This window comes from Labeo rohita, chromosome 8 (assembly GCF_022985175.1).
Source record: "Labeo rohita strain BAU-BD-2019 chromosome 8, IGBB_LRoh.1.0, whole genome shotgun sequence".
NCBI classification, from domain to species: Eukaryota; Metazoa; Chordata; class Actinopteri; order Cypriniformes; family Cyprinidae; genus Labeo; species Labeo rohita.
In genome coordinates, this window is record NC_066876.1 from 12,188,460 (window position 1) to 12,215,870 (window position 27,411).

The following is a 27,411-nucleotide window of genomic DNA, read 5'->3' on the forward strand; positions in this document are numbered from 1 at the left end:
ATGCTCCTTTCAGAGCAGCGTGTTCGTACGCTGATTTCTCATTTGTTTACTAAACATTTTTGGATTTTTTCCACATTCATTCTTGGGGGGAAAAAAAGGAAAAAAAGCTTGTTCAAATGGGAGTTGCATAGTGAGGTGAAGAATAACCCTCAGCATATTGCAGAATAATTGCCTTTTTCTTTCATTACATTTTCTAAGAGCACATCCATTTCCAGTTTAATGGAGCTAAAACAATCCTCTACCTGTGAGCCTATATTCCTCCCAGCAAGATTGCTTGTCCTTTTCGCCTGGCAACCATGTTCACTCGTGTTGTGGTGGCATTTATTCCTCAAACTACATCATTCCAGATGAGTGGGACTATTGAACAGCAGGAGGGAGACTCCCTGAAATGGAAAGTGCCAAAAGGCATAACTGAAATAGGAAATCCTAACTGGCGAACAAGAAGCGTTCCCATCTCATCCCTATTTTGAGGGCATGGGTGGGTATATATCATTGTCGTTGTTGTTTTATTCATTCAGTCATGTCTGACTCTTGGTTATCTGATGGATAAAGTTCTTCCAATTGTCTCAGTCATTGAACACACCCTAAGCCTTTGCTGAGACTTTGTTTTCCAGCTGCCTTTAAGGTAATTCCTTTAAACTTCTTTACACCAAACAGCATGAATAGTGTGTGGGATTTACTCTGTCGACCCTGCTGAAAAGACCAGGGGCCTGTTCTTTGTATGCTGCATCAAGGATAATATGATGTATTACAGATCATATAATTGTGCTAATTCATCTCTGGATAATTAGGTTTTGATTATAGTATCTGGATTGAGCAACACACATTTTTAGGTTGAGTCTGACATAAAGACAGACATTGTCTAAAGAAACATTGTCCAAAAGCAAGAGCAGCAGGTAAAGTTACAGCAGGAGTCCACGTCTTCCTCGGATCCCCTGAGACCACTGAGTTTTAACAGACCCCCTAAAGCGCACAGTGTTCTACATTTTCTAAGTAAGTAAATAAATGCACTTTTCTTGGAAATAAGTTATTTTATTTAGCGAGGATGTATTAAATGGATCAAAACTGACAGTAAAAAAAAAAAAAAAGTCAAAAAATAGGTCAAAATAAACCTTTAAAGTTGTCCAAATAAAGTTCTTAGCAATGCATATTACTAATCAAAAAATAAAGTTTTGATATATTTATGGTAGGAAATTTACAAAATATCTTCAAGGAACATCTTTACTTAATATCCTATTGATTTTTGGCATGAAAGAAAAAATCAATAATTTTGATCTATACAATGTATTGTTGGCTATTGCTACAAATATACTTATGGTTTTGTGGTCCAGGATCACATATTAGAATGATTTAAGAGCTGCTGAAAATGATCAAGAATAAATTACAGTTTAATTTTAAATATTAAAATTAATATTAAAATAAAATGTATTTGAAATTCAAATAATATTACTGGCTTTACTGTCTTATTCTAACATGCCCTTGGTGAGCATAAGAGACTTCTTTCAAAAACATCAAAAAAATCTTACCAAACCCAAACTGTAGAACAGTATATTTATCAGTTTTAATGACCAGGTTTAATAGTGAACACCAACTGGACAAACACTTCATAAAAGCTAGCCAGCATGAACTAGTCTGGATAATGATGCTGGCCTAAGCTGGCCTTTTCCACAGGGAATATATAATGTGTTGTTCTATATTTGTCTGTAGTTTTGCAGCGGCTGCTGGTTTCGGATGAACAGTGCTGTTCAGTCATAAGGTATTTCCCCAGTCTAAACCCTGGCATTTTCACTCCCAGCCCAGTGCCCAGACTGTTTTAACTTTACACCTAGAGCCTCATCAATCTTACAGTACTGTCTCGCTGCATCTCTACTTACAGTAATGGAAATCATTAAAAAGGGATTCACAAGAAGATACAAGCGCTGTGCTTGTCATCGTATTTCTTCTCTGCTGTACACACGTAAACACACACACGCTCAAATGTTTCTAAGGAAAATGTGAGAGTGTGTGAATGTGTGTGTGTGTGTGCAGATGTGGGTCCACCCGGCTGGTTGGCAGTTTTAGAAACCGTCTGTGATCCAGTGTAGAGCTATTGAGCTGCCCTAGGGCCAGCGCTGATGATTTAGTGGCTGTGGGTGAAGGGGGCGGGGGACTGGGATCGGGGCAGAAGGGAGGGAGCAGAGGACAAATAGAGCAGGTGGGGGTGAGGCGTCCTATCGCCTCCCTGTGGCCAGCCTGTCCTTATGAAAGTGGATGACTGAAGTAATAGACTTTGACTGCTGCTATCGGTCATAGAGTTAATAGCTAGATTCTGGGGAAAGATACTTTGCGTTTGCCGTTGGTATCATAGCTCCAGAGAGCCAGCGTACAGAGAAAGAAAAAATGCCAGAAAGCAATACATACTGTATGTTTTCTTTTGGGAAAACCACAGACCCTCTAGGGTTTAAACTCACAAGTCTCCAGTGGTCAGGGTTCCCATACATTTTATCAATGAATTTCCATGATTTTTCTAGCAGTGTGTGATGGATAAGGATGTTTAATAATCATTTTATAGAGACTGCACTCACACAGAGTAATTTCTATCCTATTAAATATTTTAGAGCTCAGCATAACTAGAAAAATGTATGTTCATTATAGCAATTTCCATAACCTTCGCTTGACTTGTTAAGATTTTTATTAATTTCCAGGCCTGGGAACAGCCATTTTCAAATTTGTTGATATTTCATATCTACCAGTATTTTTCTAAGTGTCCTTATTATAAGAGATATTTAATTAAGAAGCAAAATTGTGCAAGATTATTGAATTGTCTTTCATTTAAATTCTGTATATACAGAATGTTTTTTTTTTTTAACCCTACCTTACATTTTTTTTTATTGTTTTAAGTATAAACTTAATATTATAATATATATTTATCTTGTTTTAATTGTTATTATTCGTGTTTTGAGCATCAAGCTCATTTAAGTGTAAGAAATTTGTGCTTGAAAGAAAGAAAGAAAAAAAGAACGAAAGAGAAATGTATTGGTATTTTTTTCTTAAATAGGTCTCAGTATCTTAATATATATATTGATGTTCTTTTACTGTTTTTTTTTTTTTTTAAGATTTTTACTCAAAACAAGATAATGAATGCTGATATAAAATAAAATAAAATACAATACAATAAAAATAAATAAATAAATAAATAAATAATAAAAATTGCAGTGTGACTGTGGGAACTTTGTGTCATTACATTTCTATTACTATTCGGTAACCTTGACCTTGAATGCTTGTGGCTGAGCCTTGCTGCTAAACTCAGATGGCTTATTCACCTGCTCAGGTACCTGTCAGCTTCACAATACAGTGACCTTGAAGAAAAGTCATCCATCTTTCACTTTCAAATTGAAATTTAAAATGAGCTAGAACGTACGTCTCATAAACAATATTTAGGAAGACATGAGGTGTCATTCCATCTAGTCTTGGCCGTCCCCTGTGGCGACGGATCTATAATTATAGACCAGTGGGTTATAAGAAATTAAAGATATTTAATTTACAAGATGTGATGCAGTCTCCTCAGGTATTTATTACGTACGTAGAGAATCTAGAGTATCCATGGGAACCAGGACAAAAAGTCTAAGGCTGACATTTAAATTGAACAGAAGTCAACTTCCATGAAATAAAAACAAAAGATCAAAGGAAGATAATTATATAACTCTTTCTGAACTATATACGCCATTCATTCAAAGCATATTATGTTAATGTCATAGATTTTAACCTTTGAGATCCTTTGAAATCACATCATTCAGAAATATCTTTTTAGCTTTGACTTTTTATCAATTAGTCCCTTAAAAGTGCTTATTTTTATCTGTTTGACAGATAAACAGTTTCCAGACAAAACTGTTAGACTGCAATTACAGTTAACAGAATATTTCCTGATTGTAACACTGAAATATTTTCTGTAAAAAAGCACTGCTTAAACTTGAATTGAACTCGAACTTTAAATCTTCACTTTGTTTCTTCACTTCTTTGTAGCTTTCTGTCATCTGTAAGTGTGTCACGATTAGAAGCAATTATATAATAATTTAATCTACCATTTAGCAGAGTCTCTCTTAAGTTCTCAACTTTGAAGAACTGTGATCTCAGTTACTCCCCTAACTTTATTCGTCTGTATCTTAAGATAGAATCTCCTTCAGGTATAAACTCAGATCACAAGCCTTTTCTACCGCTCAGTGGCTTTCTTCAGTTTTCCCTATGGTAAAATTACTTACAAAGTGTTTGTCTTTGGTAAGACAACCGAGGGAGATTGTGTCAAAATCAATTAGCCTTCTGTTAAGTTAAACCTGGTTCAGTGCACAACGGTTCAAAATTAATTACGACTGATTCGGTGCCATACTGACAGTGTCCACAAGTGCACAGCTCAAGCAACGGTGGGTGATAAACCGTCACTAATGCTGTTTTAGTAAAGTACTGCAGTTCAGGGAGTACTCAATCAACATTCACTCCTAATTAAAACACCACATAATGCATGCTGTGTTGATCACAATAGTGCACTTTGTATTATTCTGCTTTGTCCGAGTGTTATTGTCTGACACAATGTAGTGCTGCAGTGATGATGTATTTTTGAAGGCCAAGTTAGAAAGTAGCATCAGGCTAGTTTCCTGAACAAAAACCCAACAGGGTTTGTCCATTGTGTTTTGGATTATTACAGAAAATAAGCTCTGTGACCAACAAAAGTTTATGATTTTTACATACGTGTTCAGCATGAAGACTGATACAGAAGAGAAAAAAAAATGTTCAGTAAAGTCGTTAGTTTTGTTTTCTTTGCGCACAAAAGTATTCTCGTAGCTTCGTAAAATTACTGTTAAACCACTGATGTCACCTGGACTATTTTATCGATATCCTTACTTAGGGTGACCATACGTCCTCTATTCCCCAGACATGTCCACTTTTTGGACCTAAAAAATGTGTCCAACTGGCTTTTCTAAATTGCCCAAAATGTCCGGGATTCGGCTTTTGCTTTCTACAGTCACCATTCATTGTGTGCGTTTTTGTATTAAAGCCTTGCACGGGACTGTTTTCTCAATCCAGCTCCTGCAAACATTCTAATATTGAATATAATTTTCACGCATCAGGGAGTCGCTATCAATGTGCAGAGTATTTAAATCGCTTTGGATGCAGGTCGTTTTGGATGTAGGGTTGCCAAATCCACATTTTTTTCCACGGAATTGGGCTGATTTTAAACGGGTTGCAGCGAGTTGTTTTTCTTCCATGGGTTAAAGGCTTGAAATATTGCATAAATTACATTTGACTGAAATGCTTGTATTGAAACATTTTGCATTCTACCTACAGTATGATAAAACTGTGGTGGATATGTATAATTTTCTATTTTGAAAATTAAAATATAGTCACCGTACCATACTACCTTTCTGGGCCTTGAATGTGGTAGTTGCGTTGCTGTCTATTCAGGGTCAGAAAGCTCTTGGATTTCATGAAAAAATATCTTAATTTGTGTTCTTAAGATGAACGAAAGTCTTACGTGGTGGAGCGACATGAGGGTGAGTAATTCATGACAGAAATTTTATTTTTGGGTGCACTGTTTCTTTAAGTGTTATTAAGCTACTTGTTAGCAAAGTAAAAGCTTTTAAAAATCACAAGACTGTATTCCTAATGTATTTTATGTTTTAGAATAAAAAGTGAGCATTACCTTGCAGGTATTTAACCAAAATCCATTCAAAAAATCCATTGATTTCATGATGCTGGAATTGGAAGTGCTAAAACGCTAACTCGTTTCTAGGTTTTGGCTTACAAAAATACATCACCCATGCAGCACTTTATTTAGATTATCAAGTAAATTAGTCTCAGTAAGTCATTTGAAAAGTGTCATTTTCAGGCCTTTTAAAATCATAAAAAAGGACTGGAAGTCTCAATAATGAATATAAATATTAATAGGCTATAAATTGCCCTTTGAGACTGTTAAATGCCTCTTAAAAAACATTATCCATCACAAGTCACTTGAAAAGTCACGGAAAAATCATGGAAATTCATAATGGCTTGTTAGCATGAGAGAGAAGATGCTGTAACTATACATTCTGTGGCATTTCTTCATTGACGGCTAATGCATTCATGAAAATATTTGTACAAAAGTTACAAAAGATAAATATTTTCACACTTTATTTTAAGGTCCAGTTCTTGCTGTTAACAAACTGTTAACTACGGCTTTTGCCTCAATAAACTCTTAATTTGATGCTTATTAATAGTATGGTGGTAGTTACAGTCATGCAGAATAGATGCTTTATAAGTACTAATAAACAGGCAATATGTTAATAATAGGCATGCTAATAAGTAACTAGTTAATAGAGAGAATTATTCCGTATACTAAAGTGCTACCATATTTTCTATACTTCAAACATGGCACCATCAATTAATCAACACTGTCACTATGCCATTTTCTTGCTTCAGAGCAATTATTCTGCCTTCAGGTGCTATTAGAATTATTGTAAATGTGAGTTTCCTAATCTAAAATTGGACATGAAAACAAGCTGACGATCTAGCACAATGAATGTCATAATCTAATGGAATAATTCATTTCATTCTTTCCAACAACTAAGCACCTGAATGTGACAAGCTCGTAATCACGACTTCATGGAAAATAGGAAGTTTCCTATATCACGTGAAGGCAGCATTAGCCTCTATGAGTGAAAATTTCAAATTCGAGTGTACTTCCATCAAGTGATGCTGAGATGAATGGAAATGCTAACAGATAGCTTTCCCTCCACTGAGTAGTTATGTGATGCCATTGGGAGATAGTTAGACCAGCTTGTTCTGTAAGCAAACATCAGTCTCCCTTGTGTTTAAATTCAAGGTATTCATGATTAACCGCAGACAGGCAGAGAACAGAGCTTGCATAACCCTACATAGCAACAGGGAGCTTTTTACCTGTACCACTGAACTGCTCACACATATTCATCCTACAGAGGACACACAGCCTTGAAACACCGGAGCCTTTAAATGAAATCTAATACTATTCCCATATCAGGTCATGCCTCTGTACTGCATTTCCACCTCACCGTTGCACACATACCGCAGAAAGCAATTACTCTTTGTCAACTATCTAATCTATTGTTATGATGTTGGTGGAGAATCGAATGAATTCGGCTCTCAGGACCCAGAGGTAAACAGTACACTTCCCTTTTACGCCGGCACGGAGTGTTCTCATGCTTATTTAGGCTTAGCTGATACAATGATGGATGGATAAACGGATGGATGGCTATAAAGACGACTGGATGGAGACTGAGAAAAAACAAATAATGAGTGAAATATGACAAATAGGCACATATTGTTTTTAGACTTTTATGTTAAAGCAACACCTCCAGGCTGCTATTTTCTATGCAGGTTAACATATTTGAATTCAATCAATGGTATCATAAACTAATTCATCAAATCATGCAAAGTGTTGAGATTTCTCCTAAGTGGTCCATCTCCTCCCTTTTACTGTATGATGTCTCTCTGATTTAGACTACATTTCTTCACCCCTGTGCATAATGCTGCACCTGACTGCATTTTCAGCACGTTTTGCATGCGTTTCCCTGCTGGGAAATGTGCCTGTAAAGTCATGACAAAAAATAAGATTTATAAAATACATTCAGCAGAAAATCAGCTGCTGTAATGATAACACTCAGCTACTAAGTTTTTAAGTGGCACAACAAAACTGTTTATCTAAATACTTTCAAACCAACATGGGAAATCTACAGCTAAATCTATAAGACTGGATGCATGTGAACTACCATGAAAACCTGCAGTTGTTGTACCTAAAATGACCTTTCAGTGGTGCAACCCAATGAAGTCAAGTCAAATTAAACAATGCTGTACTGTTTAAATGAGCCATCGGATGCAAAATTCATTTTTACATGGTGTTTGCATATAAATGTGCCCTTGCAATGTGAGGACACAACCACCCTACTTCACCTTTTTTTTTTTTTTTTTTTATCCCCCAAAAACCTAAACAATCTCAACTATCAAGCCGTTTTGATTTTCTGAGCAGTATGACATCATATTGCTCAGGCCCCGCCCACAAATGCTGACAGGCTGTCTCGTATTAGCATATTTTTGCCCTCAGCCATTTGTACTTCATTCGAAAAATGACTAAAATATATTTTTATATTTATAATTTTTATAATTTATTTTATTTTAATATTCTTTTTTATTATAGTAACTGTGCAGTGTTGCCAAATGAAACATATTTGTGACCCTGGACCACAAAACCAGTCTTAAGTAGCTATCTAGCACGGTGAATGTTTATGGTTATCAACCAATTAAATAATTCATTTTATTCTTTCCGACAATAAAGCTCTTGAATGTGACAAGCTCGTAACAACGACTTCATGAATGGGAAATAGAAATTTTCTGATAGCAGGTGAAGGCAGCATTAGCTGCATTGCATTTACAACTCAGGTGACTGGCATAACAGCTTCATCCCTATGAGTGAAAATTTCAAATTCAAAGTGTACTTCCATCAAGTGATGCTGAGATGAATGGAAATGCTAACAGATAGCTTTCCCTCCACTGAGTAGTTATGTGATGCCATTTGGAGATAGTTAGACCAGCTTGTTCTATAAGCAAACATCAATCTTACAGAACAAGAAACTCAGCAGAATCAACATCTTCAACAGAAACAATGTTTTGGGAAAAACAAAACTGCTTATCTAAATAATTCCAAACCGACATAGGAAATCTACAGATAAACACATCAAACCTTTAAGACTGGACTCATGTGAACTACTCTAAATACCTGCAGTTGTTGTACCTAAAATGACCTTTCAGTGGTGGAACCTAATGAAGTCAAGTCAAATTAAACAATGCCTTACTGTTTAAAGGAGCCATCAGATGCAAAATTAATTTTTACGTGGCATTTGCATATAAATGTCTCTTAGCAATGTGAGGTCACAACCACCCTACAATGATTAAAATACATTCACTTTTTTTTTTTAATCCCCCAAAAATCCAAACAGTCTCTATTATCAAGCCATTTTGATTTTCTGAGCAGTATGACATCATATTGCTCAGGCTCCGCCCACAAACGCTGACAGCCTGTATTAGCATAATTCCAGCCATTTGTACTTCATTCAAGAATAACTCAAATATATTTTTATAATATATTCATAATTTTTATAATTTATTTTATTTTCATATTCCTATTTCCTATTTATTATAATAACTGTGCAATGTTACCAGATGAAGCACATTTGTGACCCTGGACCACAAAACCAGTCTTAAGTAGCATAAGTATATTTCTAGCAGTAGCCAAAAATGTATGGGTCAAAATGATTGATTTTTCTTTCATGCCAAAAATCATTAGGATATTAAGTAAAGATCATACTCCATGAAGATATTTTGTAAATTTCCTCCGTAAATATATCAAAACATAATTTTTGATTTTTTCATATATATATATATATATATATATATATATTAATGCATTGCTAAGAACTTAGTTTGGACAACTTTAAAGGCGATTTTCTCTATATTTTTTCTCTACATTTTTTGCAGCCTTAGATTGCAGATTTTCAAATAGTTATATCTCGGCCAAATATTGTCCTATCCTACCAAACTATAACAAACCAATGGAAAGCTTACTTATTCAGCTTTCACATAATGTATAAATCTCAGTTTCAGAAAATCTACACTTGTGGTTTTGTGGTTCAGGGTCACATTTAGATTACTTTACAAACGGTTTCCATTGTAATAATGTAATAATTTCATAAAGTAAACAATCTCTACCAAAAAGATTTAGCTTGCATTTGTATTGTAAGCTTGCATTGGGATACACTCTCTGATGTAATGGAACAGGACAAGAACAGTGCACAACAAGGCAATAAGGGATGCATCTTCATCTCATAAGCAATCTATAACAACATCTTGTTAACAGTATTGAGGGAGTAGGGCCAATAAGCTCGGGACGCTCTGTTCACATGGGGGTTGGTACTGTATGCATGAGTGCTCAAAATGAGGTCAATCAATCGGTTTGACTTCACACGGTTCAGTTTGCATCTGCTTGACCATTTCAGACATAAAGAATATTCCATAACCACAGGGCACATGAGCCATTCTACCAAAACAGAATGGCCCTTATACTGTATAACTCAGAGAGGCTACAATGTTTCTTGCAATGCAGCTTTAGATCCAAAGCAACAGATCAACTGGTGGTGTTGCATTTCACAAAACCAGAGGGAGCGGCGCATTGTGTGTTCATCACAGTGAATGTGTGCTCAGCTAACTGTGAGTTAAGTCAGACTGCTACATCCTGGCATTGAATGACTCCTCTGTTCAGGCCCAAAATGATTTCCAACCAGCCTTATTGCAGTGCTTTCTAATGTATGGATAGTTTGACAGTGAAAAAAAATCTGAATATATGAAATCATAATATATTCATGAAAAAATACATCAGTGAGAATATTGGAAACACTCTCATGCATCAAAATCTAGCTTGACTGCAAATCAGAAATTACATTCTAGCACAAAAAGTAATCTTGAGTGAATATAAAGACACTAAAAAAATGCAAACGGGATTGTGCTTGCTTTAGAGCAGAAAAACGAGCTGCATCACATTGAGATGTTTAGCCAAAACTGATCAAGTCATATATATTCAGCTCATGCCAACATGACACCACAATGCTGCGTCCTCACCCTCCTCCCGTGCCCGCCCGCTCCGCATTACTTCTGGCTGTTTCCCCAGCGAGGAGTAATGTCAGTACACAAGGACAGTTTTCTCTCATTCATGGGCCTGACAGCACTACCAGCTAATGCACATCCCATCCGCTGCCACAGGACTCTACTTTTCTCAAATTGCACTGTATATATGAATAGCGATGTACTTTGTGCACTCTGTGACAGAGGAGAGACTGGGGCTAGTTGTCATGCGTGGATGTTATGGTAACTTAGTAACTCCACAAATGTGTTTTCTTTACCAGTGGTTATTGAATCCTTCTTACATTAGAATAATTGTACATCATCATATTTATACGATTTCAAATATATGAACAGTGAAAGTACTGAAATATTATTGCTGTTTTAAATAACTCTTTTCTTTTTTTAATGTTTTAAAATGTAATTTCTGTTGTGCCATCAGTCATTACTCCAGTCTCCACTGTCACATGATCCTTCAGAAACTGCAATATGCTGATTTGATGCACAAGAAACATTTCTTATTGTTATCAATGTTGAAAACAGATGTGCTGCATAATAATTTTTTTTTTTTTTTTGTGGAAACTGTGATACATTTTTGTTCAGGTTTCTTTAATGAATACAATGTGCAGAAATAACTACATTTATTTGAAATAGAAATGTTTTGTAACGTTATTTATTTTTTTCCTGTCATTTTTTATCAATGCCAGATCATATATATATATATATATATATATATAATTTTGTATTTAAAATAATAATAATAATAATACACAATTGTAAATCTACATGTAAATCTACATGAAAGTGCAGAATGAACATGTATTTGAAATATAAATATTTCATATCGTTATACATATTTTTTTTGCAATGCATATATATATATATATATATATATATATATATATATATACACTGTGTGCAGAATTATTAGGCATGTTGATATTCTGGTCATATTTTTTTTCCAAACACATTTTACCAATTCCAAACCACATCAGTCTTAATAACTACTGTCAATTTTGTATTTAATCATTTATATGTGATATATAATTGTCCGTGAAGGCTGGAAGTGAAAAACTCCTTATATTTAGGTGTGCATAATTATTAGGCATGTTTTCTTTTACAGATAAAATGAGCCAAAAAAGATATTTAACCCAGACTGAAAAGTCCAAATTATTAAATGCCCATAAGAAGAATGCAATACTAATGCATTACAAGAATTTGCAAAGTTAAGTCTTGACCATTGGACAGCGAAATGCTTGTTGAGTCTGCATGGTCAGAAAAAACAGGTGGAGAAGAAAAGATGGATGTTAACTGCAAAAGAATTAGGAATTAAGGTGAAGAATTAGGTGTGACACCATCAGGAACCGTTTCCAGTTCTCCAGCGCCACCATTTTCCAGAACTGCAACCTACCTGGAGTCTTCAGAAGTGCAATGTGTCAGGTTCTCAGAGACTTTGCTTGGTAAAAAATCCTAAAAAATGCTCCTGACTTACAAGAATAACAAGCTGACGTGTTGTTAAATACATGAAGACATTTTTCTTTTTTTTTTATAGGCTTTATAGACAGATGAGTTGAGAGTGACTCTTGAAGGACAAGCATCACATCCTCTTGTACCTCTGATTCAAGAATTTATCTTCCAAAATCTGGCAGTAATTTTTGGGAGTTCATTTTAGTCCATCTCTGCAAGTCAGACTTTTCAGGATAGGAGACTAAACATGAACTCCCAAAACTTACTGCCAGATTTTGGAAGATAAATTCTTGAATCAGAGGTACAAGAGGATGTGATGCTTGTCCTTCAAGAGTCACTCTCAACTCATCTGTCTATAAAGCCTATATAAAAAAAAAAAAAAAAAAACTGTCTTCATGTATTTCACAACACATCAGCTTGTTATTCTTATTAAGTCAGGGGCATTTTTTAGGATTTTTTACCAAGCAAAGTCTCTGAGAACCTGACACATTGCACTTCTGAAGACTCCAGGTAGGTTGCAGTTCTGGAAAATGGTGGCGCTGGAGAACTGGAAACGGTTCCTGATGGTGTCACACCTAATTCTTCACCTTAATTCCTAATTCTTTTGCAGTTAACATGCATCTTTTCTTCTCCACCTGTTTTTTCTGACCATGCAGACTCAACAAGCATTTTGCTGTCCAATGGTCAAGCCTTAACTTTGCAAATTCTTGTAATGCATTAGTATTGCATTCTTCTCATGGGCATTTAATAATTTGGACTTTTCAGTCTGGGTTAAATATCTTTTTTGGCTCATTTTATCTGTAAAAGAAAACATGCCTAATAATTATGCACACCTAAATATAAGGAGTTTTTCACTTCCAGCCTTCACGGACAATTATATATCACATATAAATGATTAAATACAAAATTGACAGTAGTTATTAAGACTGATGTGGTTTGGAATTGGTAAAATGTGTTTGGAAAAAAAATATGACCAGAATATCAACATGCCTAATAATTCTGCACACAGTGTATATATTTCAATGCCAGATCAAATATAGAAAATCCACTATTGATAAATAACACTATTAATTTTGTATAAAAAAACATATATTTGAAATATAAATATTTCGTAACATTATTATTATTATTATTATTATTATTATTTTAATAATAAATGCCAGATTAAATAAAATGCACCTTTTAATATGTATATATATATATATATATAATATATATATAGATATATATATATATTTCAATGCCAGATCAAATATAGAAAATCCACCATTGATAAATAACACTATCAATTTTGTATTAAATAAATAAATCAATAAATAAATAAATAAATAAATAAATACACAACTGTAAATCTACACATAAATATACATGAAAGTGCAGAAAGAACAACATTTATTTTAAACGTTAATATTTTTATAAAAAATTCAAAAATTGTATTATATTTTGTATGAATAGTAATAAAAAAAAATCACAACTGTGAATCTACACGTAAATCAACATGAAAGTGCAGAAAGAACAACATTTATTTGATATATATGTATGTACCGGTACATATAAGTACCGGTAATTCTGATTGGGCTGAGGATTTAAGCGAGTATGAAGTAGAAGTATTTGATGGACATATAATATGTGTCTAGAGTATTCACTCAGTATCATTATCTCATTTTTGACCAAGATGGCTTTTAGGGGGTTTTGCATCTGAGCTCTTCATATATATATATATATATATATATATATATATATGATAATGTTTTTATATGTAATTCCATGTAAATGTTTATTGCTTCTACAAGTGGGGTACATATGTCTTTTTATTTTCCTAGATGAATAAAAATGTTTAGTAGCATTGTTTTAGCCTTTCAGACTTTGAGAGACTTTGGTGTCTATACAGAAAACGTCCATAACATAAATCTACTCTGACAAATATTAACTGAAGTTAAATGTCTGACTACTAGCCTCTGTCTCCCCTACTGCCTTTCTGGAATCAATCATGTGCATCTGTCCGACTATTTATCCATGGATCCGTAATCCCACAGAGCTCTTACCTTCAGTCAGGCCTATGTTGATGCTCCAGTAACTCTGCAGACACTGCATTTCCTTCTTCATTCCCCTCTTGCAGCGGCAGTCGAACAGAGCCATCTCCTGCAACACTTCCAGGGCTACCTGGCAATCCCTATTGGCCAACATGGTGTTCCTGTCCTTGCCTGCCAGACACTGCCTCATGATCCTGAAGCGATGGCTGCACTTTTGGTCCTGGTTACACTTCTCGGTGGCTCTTAAACAGTCCATTGAGTCTTGGTGCCCAGACTCAGATAGAGCGGAAGAGCCCGACATGGAGAACACAAGCTCATCTATGAAGGAGGGTGGAGAGGAATGACGGTTCAGATAATATTTTTATTTGTTTATTATTTTAGTTAAACATATGAACTGAGAAATGCCCTGCTAAAACTATTCTATAATAGAATAACACAGTAGCAGTTTAACAAGTCTTTATCTATGACAAATGAATCTATAAAGACATCAGTGACTGCATCTGCTCATTTTCTCATTATAAAATAATATTTTATTCAATGACTAATACAGCCAAAGTGTGCGATTTAAAGCTCATCAAGCCAGTGGCAATGACCAGATGATTGTGAAATCATTTTAATGACTCACAAGGATCACTTGACAGCTCCAAATGGTGTCAAAGTATGAAAAACATGCCTCGAAGAGTAAAATATCATATATGTCACACAAAAGACTTCAAATTAGCATGACATGAGTCACCAGTAAATAACAGCCTTTTTTAGTATTTGTTAAAAATGGATTTAATTAGCAGCTGACAAATGCTCTTTATACTTTCACTTTTGCTTTTTCACAATTATTAGCCTTTAGACGTCTTTCTGTGTGTTTGAGAGCTACATGTATGCAAATTTATTTTTTGGTCATAGGGTCATTATAACGGAGGTGCAACCCACCAGTGACACCTACAGGTGTAAATACATCAGGATACTTACCAATCTCATTTTTATTTTTTCTCAAAACTGTTAGAGTACATCAGTGAGAAGAACCAGAATGAAAGATTCAGACACACCCTTGGACAACGAATCACTGATAAATACTTTGCATATTTTTCAGAAATAAAAACATTGAGACATACTGCAAGATGCTCTAAGAATGCAAATGAAAAGAGGAAAATCTGTAAGGTAGTTAGAGAACACTTTACAATTTATTATAATTATTATTAGTACTTATTGTATAAGGCAATTTCACATCAATACATAAATATATAATTACACCGCAACATTAAAACTCATTTAAATCGTAACTTGCGGTTAAATATCTATATCAGAATGTCTGAATGTTTAATATGTTCTGCAGACTGTTTAAATATTCAGCTTAAGTTTCATCATATGGTGCGCAGAAAGATCAAGTCTTGTCAGTGTGCACTGGCCAGTAATAAATCTACAAAGTGACCTTGATAAATCTCACCTTTATTGCAATATTTTCTATACTGTGATTTATTCTCTATACGCCGACTCTTAATGAGTGGTATTTGAACTATACGATACTGATTATATAACAATTAGACGTCATGTAACTATAAAATAGCGTGATCAGTTACCTTCATACAGAAGGAATGAAACGCAGCTCATGTAACTTGCATTACACAATTACCATAGATTTAAATATGCGAGTATCATAAAGTTCATATAAAATTTCAAATAAATGAAAACAAACATGATGAATGACTATCGTAATTTTTCCGCTTGCTATCAAACTTGACCTCACCTTAATTCACACAAGTTCATGAACTAGCATGGTATCAAAATATAATGTAGCCTAATTCCCTCACTTAATTATCGTATTTACTGAAGGAAAGTAAAATTAAATAAATTAACCTAAAGGTTAAATAAAATAGCATGAGGAGATTTTGCTTTTACTTAAAAAGGCTAAATCTCGCAAAAGGTTGTACATATAATCAAAAACTTACCTAGAAAGAGCAGAAAGCCGTAGATATAGATATACATGTTTCTGTTTCTGATAGAGAGTCCGCGTACGTTAAAAGGTGCCGTTCGTGCTGTCATATGTTCCCTCCAAATGACTGTATTCTGCTTAGTCCTCTTAAAATACCAATGCTGCTCTAAACGCTCTATGACCTTAAAAATCCCAAATTGTATCCAGCGTTTGTCGAACCATGATTCGTTTTCCCGTCTAAATAATCCAAAGCCTCATATACAGAGGGAAAAGTTCTCTATTCCGCTCAGGAGGGGATCTAAACCCCAGGTTTCCGTAGGAACCGTTTACTCGTGCTGGTTTCGTGTGGACAGACGCATATTTCCCAATGCTGATGTTATACTATTGCAAAGGACGCAAAATTGAACCGTCTGGCTTACTAAAGCAACGCTCCTCTATAGAATATTCCCGCTCCCGTTTATCTCCGAAATGAAATTCCCAAGCAAAGGCAGTGAGAAACTTCAGACGGCGGAGCTCTGCGGACAGACTTCTGTATCTGGCGGAGGCAGTGCGCTCCTGAGAAGCGAGGCACCGTTACGCGCTCCAGCCCACATGTTAAATGATCCGGCGGCGGATGAGTTAATCAAAGCGCGAACAAACAGGGAGTCAAGCTGACTCAACACACTATGGCTAATTAATAAGTTTTAGGGCAAAGGATAAATGCAACTTTTGACAAGAGGTCAGTAACTGCTCTTGCATTTGTGTAACTACTGTACAAAAACGGAATGCTCATCTGTGAGCATTCAAGAAGGATTTATGGTCTTTCTGCCTGGCTAGGCTTATCTGTGGCTAATTTCAAAAGGGTTTTGGGCAATTTTCAACCCTCAAGATGGATTGAGATGTACCAATAAACTAATCTATTTAGGAATACTTATGCAATGGATTTGAAGACTCACAGGTCTCTGGAGAGATGTCGCATCATCATCATCATCATCACCCAAGTTAATGCATGTAATCATCTGATATAATTAGCTACACAGTGTGTGAAAACATTGTAATTAGGCTATTTGCATATCTAATGTAAATATTGCAGGGAGACAAGAACTTGATGTCATTTAAAATGTGCCTGCATTTCTAGAAACAGGTGGTGTTTATTTGAACTGGTCAATCGCGGGAGTAATGTTAATATGAATTATGAAGTCAGTGAACTCTGGCCAAAGACAAGGGTTATTCTTTGGATGACTCTGCAGTGTTTGGTTATATTACGAAGTCAAGGCTGGTTAAACATGGTTAACATGGTCCCGTTAGGCCCTGTTTGTAGATGCTCTTATAGAGCTACTATTACACTCTTAAAAATAAAGGTGCTTTAAAGTGTTCTTCACAGCGATGCCATAGAAGAACCATTTTTGGTTCCACAAAGAACCATTCAGTCAAAGGTTCTTTAAAGAACCACCTCTTTCTTACCTTTTTATAATCTGAAGAACCTTCTTTTGCCACAAAGAATCTTTTGTGAAACAGAAAGGTTCTTCAAATGTTAAAGGTTCTTTATGGAACCACTGAGACAAAAAAGGTTTGGCATCGTGAAGCACCTTTATTGTTAAGAGTGTATGCACTCCTAAAAAATAAAGGTTTTCGCACAATAGGTTCTTTATAGTGGAAAAAATGCTTATTTTAGGAACTGTTCACTAAAAGATTATTTGAAAACCAAAAATGGTTCTTCATCCTTTCAAAATTCCCTTTTTGGAACTTTTATTTCTTTTTCTATTGATGGCCATTCAGTTATGTTCTTTAGTTTGGAAGAAGTTAACATTTTTACAAGTAAAGTACTGTATATTCCCTCTTTTCAAAGAGCTCTTTAATAATCTAAAATGGACTTTTCTTTGGAACTTTCTTGGTGCCATCAGTCAATCACAGTTGCCATGCCGGCACTATCCTGTATCTCTGAATGCATTTGTCAAGTAGCATTTATGGTTCAGGTGATGGGCTAGATTTTTTGGCTCAAACAGAAAGAAAAAAAAATCTGGCAGAAGTAAGCGTCTAGGAGAAAAGATGCCATATTTCAAACCACATACTGTACGTCTGGAGAGCCATGGACCAGCTGAGCTGGTGCCACTGAGATAAATGGGAGTGTTAATGGATGGCTTTCAACAGGTATTACTGAACTCCTTGAGTTCTAAGTCACTTATAGGGTTATAAGAGCTTTTAAAATTCCTACTTATTCTTTCTATGACATTTAAGGCTGGTAAACAAAGATGAAAGTAGAGAGTAGAAGAGAAAAGCGAGTGCGTTTTAGTCTAAAAGTCCAAATAAGCAACACCATTATCCAATTTTATTGGGTCAAATGGCCAACAATACAGTGCAAAACTTAATACCCTTATTGTCTTGCATAAAAAAAAACACACATATCTCTGTAAATCTAAATAGTAATCTGTGTGTAACATCTTAACAACAAACCACTGCCTATCCACTAATAATATTTATAATCCATACTGATGATGCTGAAACCCAAGTTTAGGATGACGACTTTAAAAGTTGCATTTTATATATGTTTAGACATGAAGTATTTTAAGTGAAAATCCCATTTTTGTCTTTCAGATCAGAGCAGCCTCCTAAGGCAAGTGTCACTCTGGCAACTTTTATCCTGTGCTACCAAAATGTCGATGTTGTGACATTTCCCCCTTCAGAGGATTCCTCCTAAACTCTCACAAATCTTTAGATACTATTACAAGTTTGGATGAGACAAAACACTGAAATGTGTTTAGCTTCTTCGTATTTCATCTTGCACTAATACTAATACAATTAAACATAAAAATACAGAGACATTTGATGTGTTTTCTGCCATTTTTAGAGTCGTAGTTCGGACATCCAACTCATGTGCCACGTAGAACAAAGCATGATTAATTAATGAGCAAATGATAAAGGAATTGTCATTAATTTCATTCGAACATTGTAAAGTTTAATCTTGGATGAAGTAATTTAAAAAGTTTGAAATGGGAACTAAAGCAATGAGTAAAAACCACTAGTGTTGTCAGAGTGTGTTGCTCAGATTAACCTCTCCAGCAGCAGGCAGCATATGCAGTGTACTGTTAAAGTTATCTCTCATTGCCTGTTCAATTACTCCCATCACAGAGGAGAGAAGTTCACGAGAACAAACATTGGCTGACGGATTAGATAATAATGCTAAAATACCCTTCTAATGTCCTAAAATTTCCTGAGATAAGATGGTATTTCCCAGTGTTGTGGGAGGAAAGGCTGCTCATCAAAGGCTGTATAGATCACTTGGCATAATAGTCTCACTGTATGTCACTGGCTGAACACATTCCAGACCGCTCATTAATCACAGAGCAGCTCTATTGAAAGACAAGACAACGGACTGGTGAAAAATGACCCGACTATAAGTTGATGATGAAGACATGTACATGTTGCTGTCAAGCCCCTTTTTCTAATACTCGAGTTGTCTTCCGAGTTCAGTCGCGAAAGTGCCATGGGTTCAGTCTGACTGATGGGCCGGCTGTCTCTCTGGGATTTTGCTTTTTTTTTAACAGATTCTAGCGATGAGAAGCTAAAGCTCTGGGTTTGGACCTGCTGCATCATCGTTCATCTGTTTTTTCATGTTAATTAATGTCTCTTTTTAATCCCTCTGGTGTCTAATCTGTCAGGCTAGCCGTGTCCTTGGTTAGGCAAGTGTCCTTCATTTCAGCATGGTAAGAATCCCACCGATTTGGTGCCATTAAGCCTCTGTTGGGTCTAGTGAGCCACCGAGCCAAATTTAGACCACGCCAGCAGACTCACAAGGGGATTACACACCGCCAAGAGGGAAAGTAGATGTTCTTTGATGTTGTAGAAAACACCTTCTGGCTGTATTGCAGTATTTGTGGGGAATCAGTTTTATTCTATTTCTATGGTGTGTTTTTGGGTGCGAATGGACTTTCAGCTTAATGGCAAAGCTTGTTTACAAGCAGGCGCGCTCAGGGAGAATTTCCCAAAATGTAGTCAGTGCACTGGGAATAATCTGTTGTATATTAATGTTGGAACAGCTGCTCGCAGGCCACAAACGTAAGCGATGCTAGCAGCATCCCAGTCAGTGGGTTAGTTTAATCTGTAGATAAGTAGGAATGTTTTCAAAATGCCTTTGGTTTGGATATCAAATCTGGGAGTTGCACAAGCTTTTGAAAGCAGATAAAAATAGAGAGCATGTAAACAGACACCCGTATTGCTATGTGTATTATATTTCTTTGAAATATAATCATGTCTAAGCTGTACACTTGCCATCATCGGAAAGTAATTTTATGCAGGCCTTGTCGACTATCCATATGGGTCAATGATGTCCAAAAAAAAAAAAAAAAACTAATTTTAAAAAATCTAGTTTAAAACAAGTTCCAAATTCTTAGAAGTGTACACCCAGCAGGCACAGGACGTCAATATAACGTCAGGTTAACACTGGACCCCAACACTGGACAGAATGAAAATTGGGTTGACGTCAGTATTTGACGTCAATCTGACAATTGACTCAATGTTGGATTTTGGTTACACAACCTAAAAACAACAAAATATCATCATCTGACATCGGTATTGGACATCATATTAAATGTTGACATTAGACGTTGAATTGATATTGAATTTTGGTCACCTGAGGTCGCAACCTAAATTTAACCAAATATTGTATGATGTTGTGTGCCTATAGGGCAATTTGTAGTCATGTTGGAATCATATGGTTTTTAAACACTTTTTTTTTTTACTTAATAAATACATTTATTCAGCAATGATGCTTTAAAATTATCAAATGGGACAGTAAATAATTTTCATTGTTACAAAAGATTTCTATTTATATACAGTGGTTGGCCAAAATTACTAGAACACCAGCTTTTCACCAGCTAAAAAATGGTTCAAGAGATCTGCCTGCAAAGCCACCTGAAAAACTATGCACAAGTGCACCTAGGGCAAAAGCTGCTTTAAACGCAAAAGATGGTCACACCAAATGTTGATTTAATTTAGTTAATAGAAGTTAATTGATAAAGAAAGTCTATTTGTGAAATTATTTTGACAGCATCCTCATTTTACAGCATTTTTACACAAGTGCCTAAAACTTTTAACAATACTGTAGCTTTGCAGGTAGGTTTCTTGAAGCATCTTGGAGACGTTGTCACAGTTCTTTTGGATTTAGTCTGTTTCAGTTATTCTGTTTCTTCATGTCATTCCAGACAGACTGGATGATGGTGAGATCAGATCTCTGTGTGGAGCACTGGCTGTTGTCAGACTCCTTGTGCAAACAAAAATCTCTCTGGATTATTACAATTAATGGCAAAATAAATGTTTGGAAATGTAAACTGATATTTCATACTGACACACTGAAATAACTGACTTAAACCCATTTTTAAAACCAACTTTCTATTCATCAGAGAATCTAGAATTTTTTTTTTTTTTTTTTTTTTTTTTTCAATGGTTTTCACAATAATATGAAACAGCACAACTGTTTTCAACATTGATAATAATAAGTAATGTTTCCTGAGCATCATGTCAGCATATTAGAATGATTTCTGAATGATCTTGTGACACTGAAGACTGGACTAATGATGCAGAAATCTCAGCTTTGCTGCCAGGAATGAATTATATTTCAAAATATATCAAAATAACAGTTATTTTAAACAGTAAAAATATTTCACAGCATTATTGGTTTATATAATATCAAATAAATGCACCACTGGTGAGCATAATTCTTAATAATAATAATAATAATAATAATAATTATAATAATAACATCTTACCAACCCCAAATTTTTGAGCAGTAGAACATCTTAACCATTATTTCCAAACCTTTTAAGATACGTTTTTTTAGAGTTAAAAGTGTTTCTTACATCCATATATTTTTTGTTGCGTCACATCACAACTTTTTACAACCTGAACTAACTTTGCCTTATAAAAACGGTCAAATTACTGTACAGCATCTGATATTTTAAGAGACGCACAGTCATGGGCATCTGCAGGGGTTCCTTTAGTTATGTCATTTATAATAATAACAAAAGAGTATGCCAAACTACTTTAACTTTTCTTAAATAAATTAATAGACAGGACAAAAAATGACGAGCCCTAAGCTAATCTTATACCGTGCCTACACCGGACGCGACAGGTTGTCTACACTGGACGCTACGAAGTAAAACGACCGCTGGAAATCATTTGAACTTTGTGTCAGTACGTCATAAATAGAACGACGCATCAGTTTACTGTCAGGGATTTGCCACGCCGCATTAAGTGTAGACAGCATCACTGATTATAATGGGTTCTATAGTATTTTGCCACACCACGCCGCTCGCGTCCGTTGTGGACACGGTGTTACGTTTCACTACCTAACCAGTATTTTACAATGACTCTACAATGAAGCTCTCTTTACCAGTCCTGCACCAGACCAATATAATCGTTTTGTAACGTCATAAAGGCAAAATACAATCAGACTCTCTTAAATAAGACAAATTCGATTTGGCAGGAGATCATGATGATGGTTTAAACCAGGTTCTGCTACTGTAAATGATCTAACATGAACATCAGGCAGCACTGTAACTAGAGAAGACAGAGCATATGTCCTCAAGCTGTGCTAAACTCGTTCAGAGAGAGATCGGGGTTTAATGCTCTTGGCTATACTGGAGCAAAGGAAAGAATTAGTCAATATCAAAATGAGAAATGGAGAAAATGCTCCTTCTGCAACTCTTTGTGAATTGTAATAACCTTGCACTCTTCTTCCTAATTTAGAAGTGCTGCTCTCACTTTTTTTTCTCCAGAGGTTTAAACCTTAACACTCCTTGTCAGAGTCGTAATCACATAACCTACTGTAACACCCACCCTCTGTCCTCGACGGATAAAGAACTGTGATCCTCTCTTGAACTATCCTCCTCTGCAGGACTGCACGCGGCCAGAGCCGATACGGACAAGGTCATGTCAGGTACACAGTTGCTGCTGCATGTGCTCCTACATGGAGGACCTCTGTGATCCTGCCTATCTCTGTTTGTGTATGTGGAAGGACTCTGATGAATTCAAATTTACAGTCTCTGACCTTCTTGTTATCTCTGGGAGTAAAATGAATGCACAGTTCATCTGACAGCCAGAGGGAAAATGGAGAGTCACAAACATTGTTTTTTGATCTTAGATTTTCTTGAGTCAAATAGTTTCTGTTGTTAGTAAAAAAGCACATGGTGAAAAAGGCTCTGCAGGTCAGTCCAAGGTAATAACTGACTGCGTATAATCTGAATTGTGTATTCAGACAGCCAAAGTAAAGTACTTGATATTAAAATATGCTAGCTACACTGGAAAACAAATTTGGCGTAGAAGCAATTCATAAATTGCAATAAATTCTCAAACAAAGACATGACACCACAAGTAACAGATTGAATTAGACATTACATTTTGAAGTAAAAACTTTTTTTAACTATTATTGGAAAACATGATTTTGCAAATTTGAAAAATACTTTTTACAGTGTACATTTTGAAAGATTACAAATATGTTATATGCCTTATATAATTACAAAGTGATTGTATTAGTATGTATGTATGTATAGGTTAAATAAAATAACTATTTAAGCTTCTTCTGTTCTTCTGAGACTAAATTTTAAAATGTATCTCGTCCTACAGCTGTCAAGCTACAACCACCAAACTCACTTCAGACCTACAGACTGGTCTGATTTAGGTTGCTATATCTTTTCTAACTGATCCGACATATGGTTTACGCAAACCCGATGGTCAAATCCATCAAAACCACCAAGAGTTTTATTGAGGGCGTGAAAACTTTTGTGCTATGAGACTTATGGTGTATTTAAGCTGTCTATTACTATAGCAAAGCTTAACAACTCCCTACTGGAAATACAGCTAAAACCACCCTAAGCTAGTTGGCTTTTTTGGTTGGTCTCCCATGCTGATTTTAAAGTGATTTGGCCACTTTTAACTGGACAGGCTGGTCTTAGCTGGTCAATCTGGGAGACCTGCTAAAAGATCAACTAACTTTAAACTAGCTATTTTCAGATTAAACCAGCTAAGACTAGACAACCAGCATAGACTGGTTTTAGCTGTTTTTCTTTCTTTCTTTCTTTCTTTCTTTCTTTCTTTCTTTCTTTCTTTCTTTCTTCCCTGGTGAAAAAACCAGCATATGCTGGTAGGCATGTTTTGATGCTGGGATGCTGGTTAGGTATGTTTTGATGCTGGTTTATGCTGGTCTTTTGCTGGTTTAAGATGGTCCTTTGCTGGTTTATGCTGGTCTTAGATGGTCATGTTGCTGGTTAAGGACCAGCATAAACCGGTTAAGGACCAGCATAAACCAGCAAAGGACCAGCTTAAACCAGCATCAAAACATACCTAACCAGCATCCCAGCATCAAAACATGCCTACCAGCATATGCTGGTATTTTCACCAGGGTTTCTTTCTTTCATTCTTGGTAATCGTGCTAAAAATGTTAGTAAAATTTTAATCATTCTAAGAACATGCTAGCAATATACTAGCAACATATATATTCCTTTTCAGAAACAGGCTAGCAACATGGCATTCATGCTAGAAACATGCTAACAACATGTTACCAACATGCTAAGCATGGCAAAACTTGCTAAAAACATACGTGTCATGCTAAAATACATATAATGCTAAGACATGTTAACAACATGTTAACCATGCTAATAACAACATGTTAGAAACATGCTAATGTTTTTGTTTGTTTGTTTGTTTTTTGTTTTACTGGTTTATAAACTGGTTTTAGATGGTTTTAGCTGGTTGTCAACTGTTTTTTTTTTTGTTTTTTTTTTTACTACACCAGCTGGTTTTACCTCTCCCTTTCCCCATAAATCAGGTTTTTGATTGTTTTGGTTGTTTTTAGCTGGAATTTTCATTCATATTAGCAAATCATGTTAAAACATGTTAGCAACAAAGGAACATGCTAGAAAAATGCTAATAGAAACATGCTAACAACATGATAATCATGCTGAAAAAAAAAAAAACACATAAAACCAACCTAAGCTGGTTGGCTGGTCTTATCTGGTTTAAGCTGGAAGTGGCTAGTTTTAGCTGGTCTCCCAGCCTGGCTAGACTGGTCAAGTTAATTTTAGCTGGTAGTAACATGCTAATCATGCTAAGAACATGCTGGCAATATACTAGCAACATGCTATTCGTGCTAGAAACAGTCTAGCAAAATGTCAATCATGCTAGAAACATGCTAACAACATGCTACCAGCATGCTATTCATGGCAAAACTTGCTTAAAACATGTTCCCCTGGTGAAAATACCAGCATATGCTGGTAGGTATGTTTTGATGCTGGTTTAAGCTGGTCCTTTGCTGGTTTATGCTGGTCCTTGACCAGCAACATGACCAGCATAAACCAGCAAAGGACCAGCTTAAACCAGCATCAAAACATACCTAACCAGCATCCCAGTATCAAAACATACCCACCAGCATATGTTGTTTTTTTCACCAGGGTCATCATGCTAAAATGTGTTAACATGTGAACCATGGTAGAAACATGCTAGCAACAGGCTAACAACATGTTAATCATGTGCTACATCATCCTAAATGCTATCAGCATCTATCTGATCTATCTATATACACTTTTAAACTTTAAACTGCAATAAACAGTTACCTGTTACCACTTTTACTATGTAATTCTAGAGGATCTTTTGATTGAGTTTGCGCTGAAGTGAAAGACACTCACAACACGGTTTCATCTCCATGTTGATAAATCACACTCAAACTGGGCTGGAATGCAGGTGTTGGTTTTTGATTTACCTGCAGATAAGGTTTGATCTTTAAAGCGGTACAACAAAAATTCAGTGCTCACAAATACAGAGTACGAGATGTTTTGCAGCTTGTGCAACTTTGATCCACCGAACCGCCCAGACCTTGAAGCTAAATAAACCTTTATACACGTGTCAAGACGAGTAAAAATGTTTATTCAACAGACAAAACATGTTGAACTGAGAACAAAGAGAAGCTAAAAAATAAACAACCTCATGTATAACAATGTCTCTAAATTGAAGCAGGTGTGTTCAGCTAACAGATTCAGATGTTTGTTAATATAATGTCAAAACTAAGCAAGCTGTAGTCAAACCGCCTGACAGAATGTAGTAGAGCAGAATTGCTTTCTCTTGCCTCTTTTTTTATTTATTTATTTTTTGAAGTACACATTTTTACACATATCACACCTTCACAGGTGTTCGCTGTCTATATTCTGTCTGCCGCAGTTTACACAGTCTGTCTGTGACTCACTGCCTCTTCCCTGGTTGAATCCACATCATGGCATAAACCGAATAGACCATCTGAGGCACTCAGAGCGGCTCCCTACACAGATAATGATATCTTCTACTGTGCCTTTAGTTCAGTCCACATCAGCACAGTTCAAGTGCTCCAAATAGTTTGTGACAAGCATGAGTCCCCCTGCACAAAGACCCATCACACACCACCCAATCCAGACCCTGTCAGTTTGCTTAATCTCTGCAGAAACCCACACAGCCTTAAGTAGACACCTTGGGATAACCAAACTGTTTTTGCCTGATTATATGACTCTATTCTGGTGTGGTTGTTGCTCTCATTTGTTCAGCAGCACCTGTGCTTTTATTGGTTTAATGTTTGGCACTCAGCAGAGAACATGTATGACGGGTTACTGAATCAGATTGGCATGCAGGCATGAGCTGTCTTTAAATATACATATATACTCACATGTGTGCGTCACCTACTTCCTATGTGAGGGGCCACCAGAAGCAGTTAGACCCATTTGGTGCATAGTAATTCAACATAGTGATCATCATGCATTTTTGTTGCATGGAAAAGCAACAGTAAATCAAATGATCTGTGGAAGCTCCAACTCGTTTGGTGAAGCAAATTTACACATTTTAGACAAACATCTTTTTATATATAAAATAATCATTTAAATTATCTAGCAAATTTAGTTTACATTTACTTATATGCAATAGATGTGAATTGAATTATTGTGAATAAAGTGTAATAAATAGGTTTTGTGACTAACATTTTTGTTCAGCCCAGGGTCATTGGAAAAACATGCCTGTGAGGACATTTCAGCAAAACATTGAGCGTTTCGCAACACTTTCAAAGTGATTTGTCAAGTGAGTGGCGTTAAAAGCATGTCTGTTTTATTCGCAACAGGTGAATGTGAAACTGACATTTTATGGCTGTTGTATGTATCATGGTAGTTCAAATATTAAACGTCTGGCGAGTGGCACTAAAAGATTAATGCATCGCATTTGAAAATAACACATCATCTACACTAAACCCTACCTTAAACCTAGCTGTTAATGTTAACAAAAGCAGACAGGAGATAAAAACACACTTGGTGAAGCAAGCATGCTATTTTAGCTTGCTTCTGCAAGCTT

The 27,411-nt window shown here is 35.7% G+C and overlaps 1 protein-coding gene across 3 annotated transcripts in view; it reads right to left on the reverse strand.

The window, feature by feature from the left end:
- Window positions 1-16,660, reverse strand: part of gfra2a (GDNF family receptor alpha 2a) — a 90,846-nt gene extending 74,186 nt beyond the window's left edge. For all 3 annotated transcript variants that reach the window (XM_051117692.1, XM_051117691.1, XM_051117690.1), the window contains exons 1-2: window positions 16,097-16,660; window positions 14,166-14,471 (exon numbers count right to left, since the gene is read on the reverse strand). In XM_051117692.1, the coding sequence (XP_050973649.1) occupies window positions 14,166-14,471; window positions 16,097-16,190 (400 nt within the window). In that variant the 5' untranslated portion in view covers window positions 16,191-16,660. The remainder of the gene's footprint in view (window positions 1-14,165; window positions 14,472-16,096) is intronic.
- Between the last annotated feature and the right edge of the window lie 10,751 nt (window positions 16,661-27,411).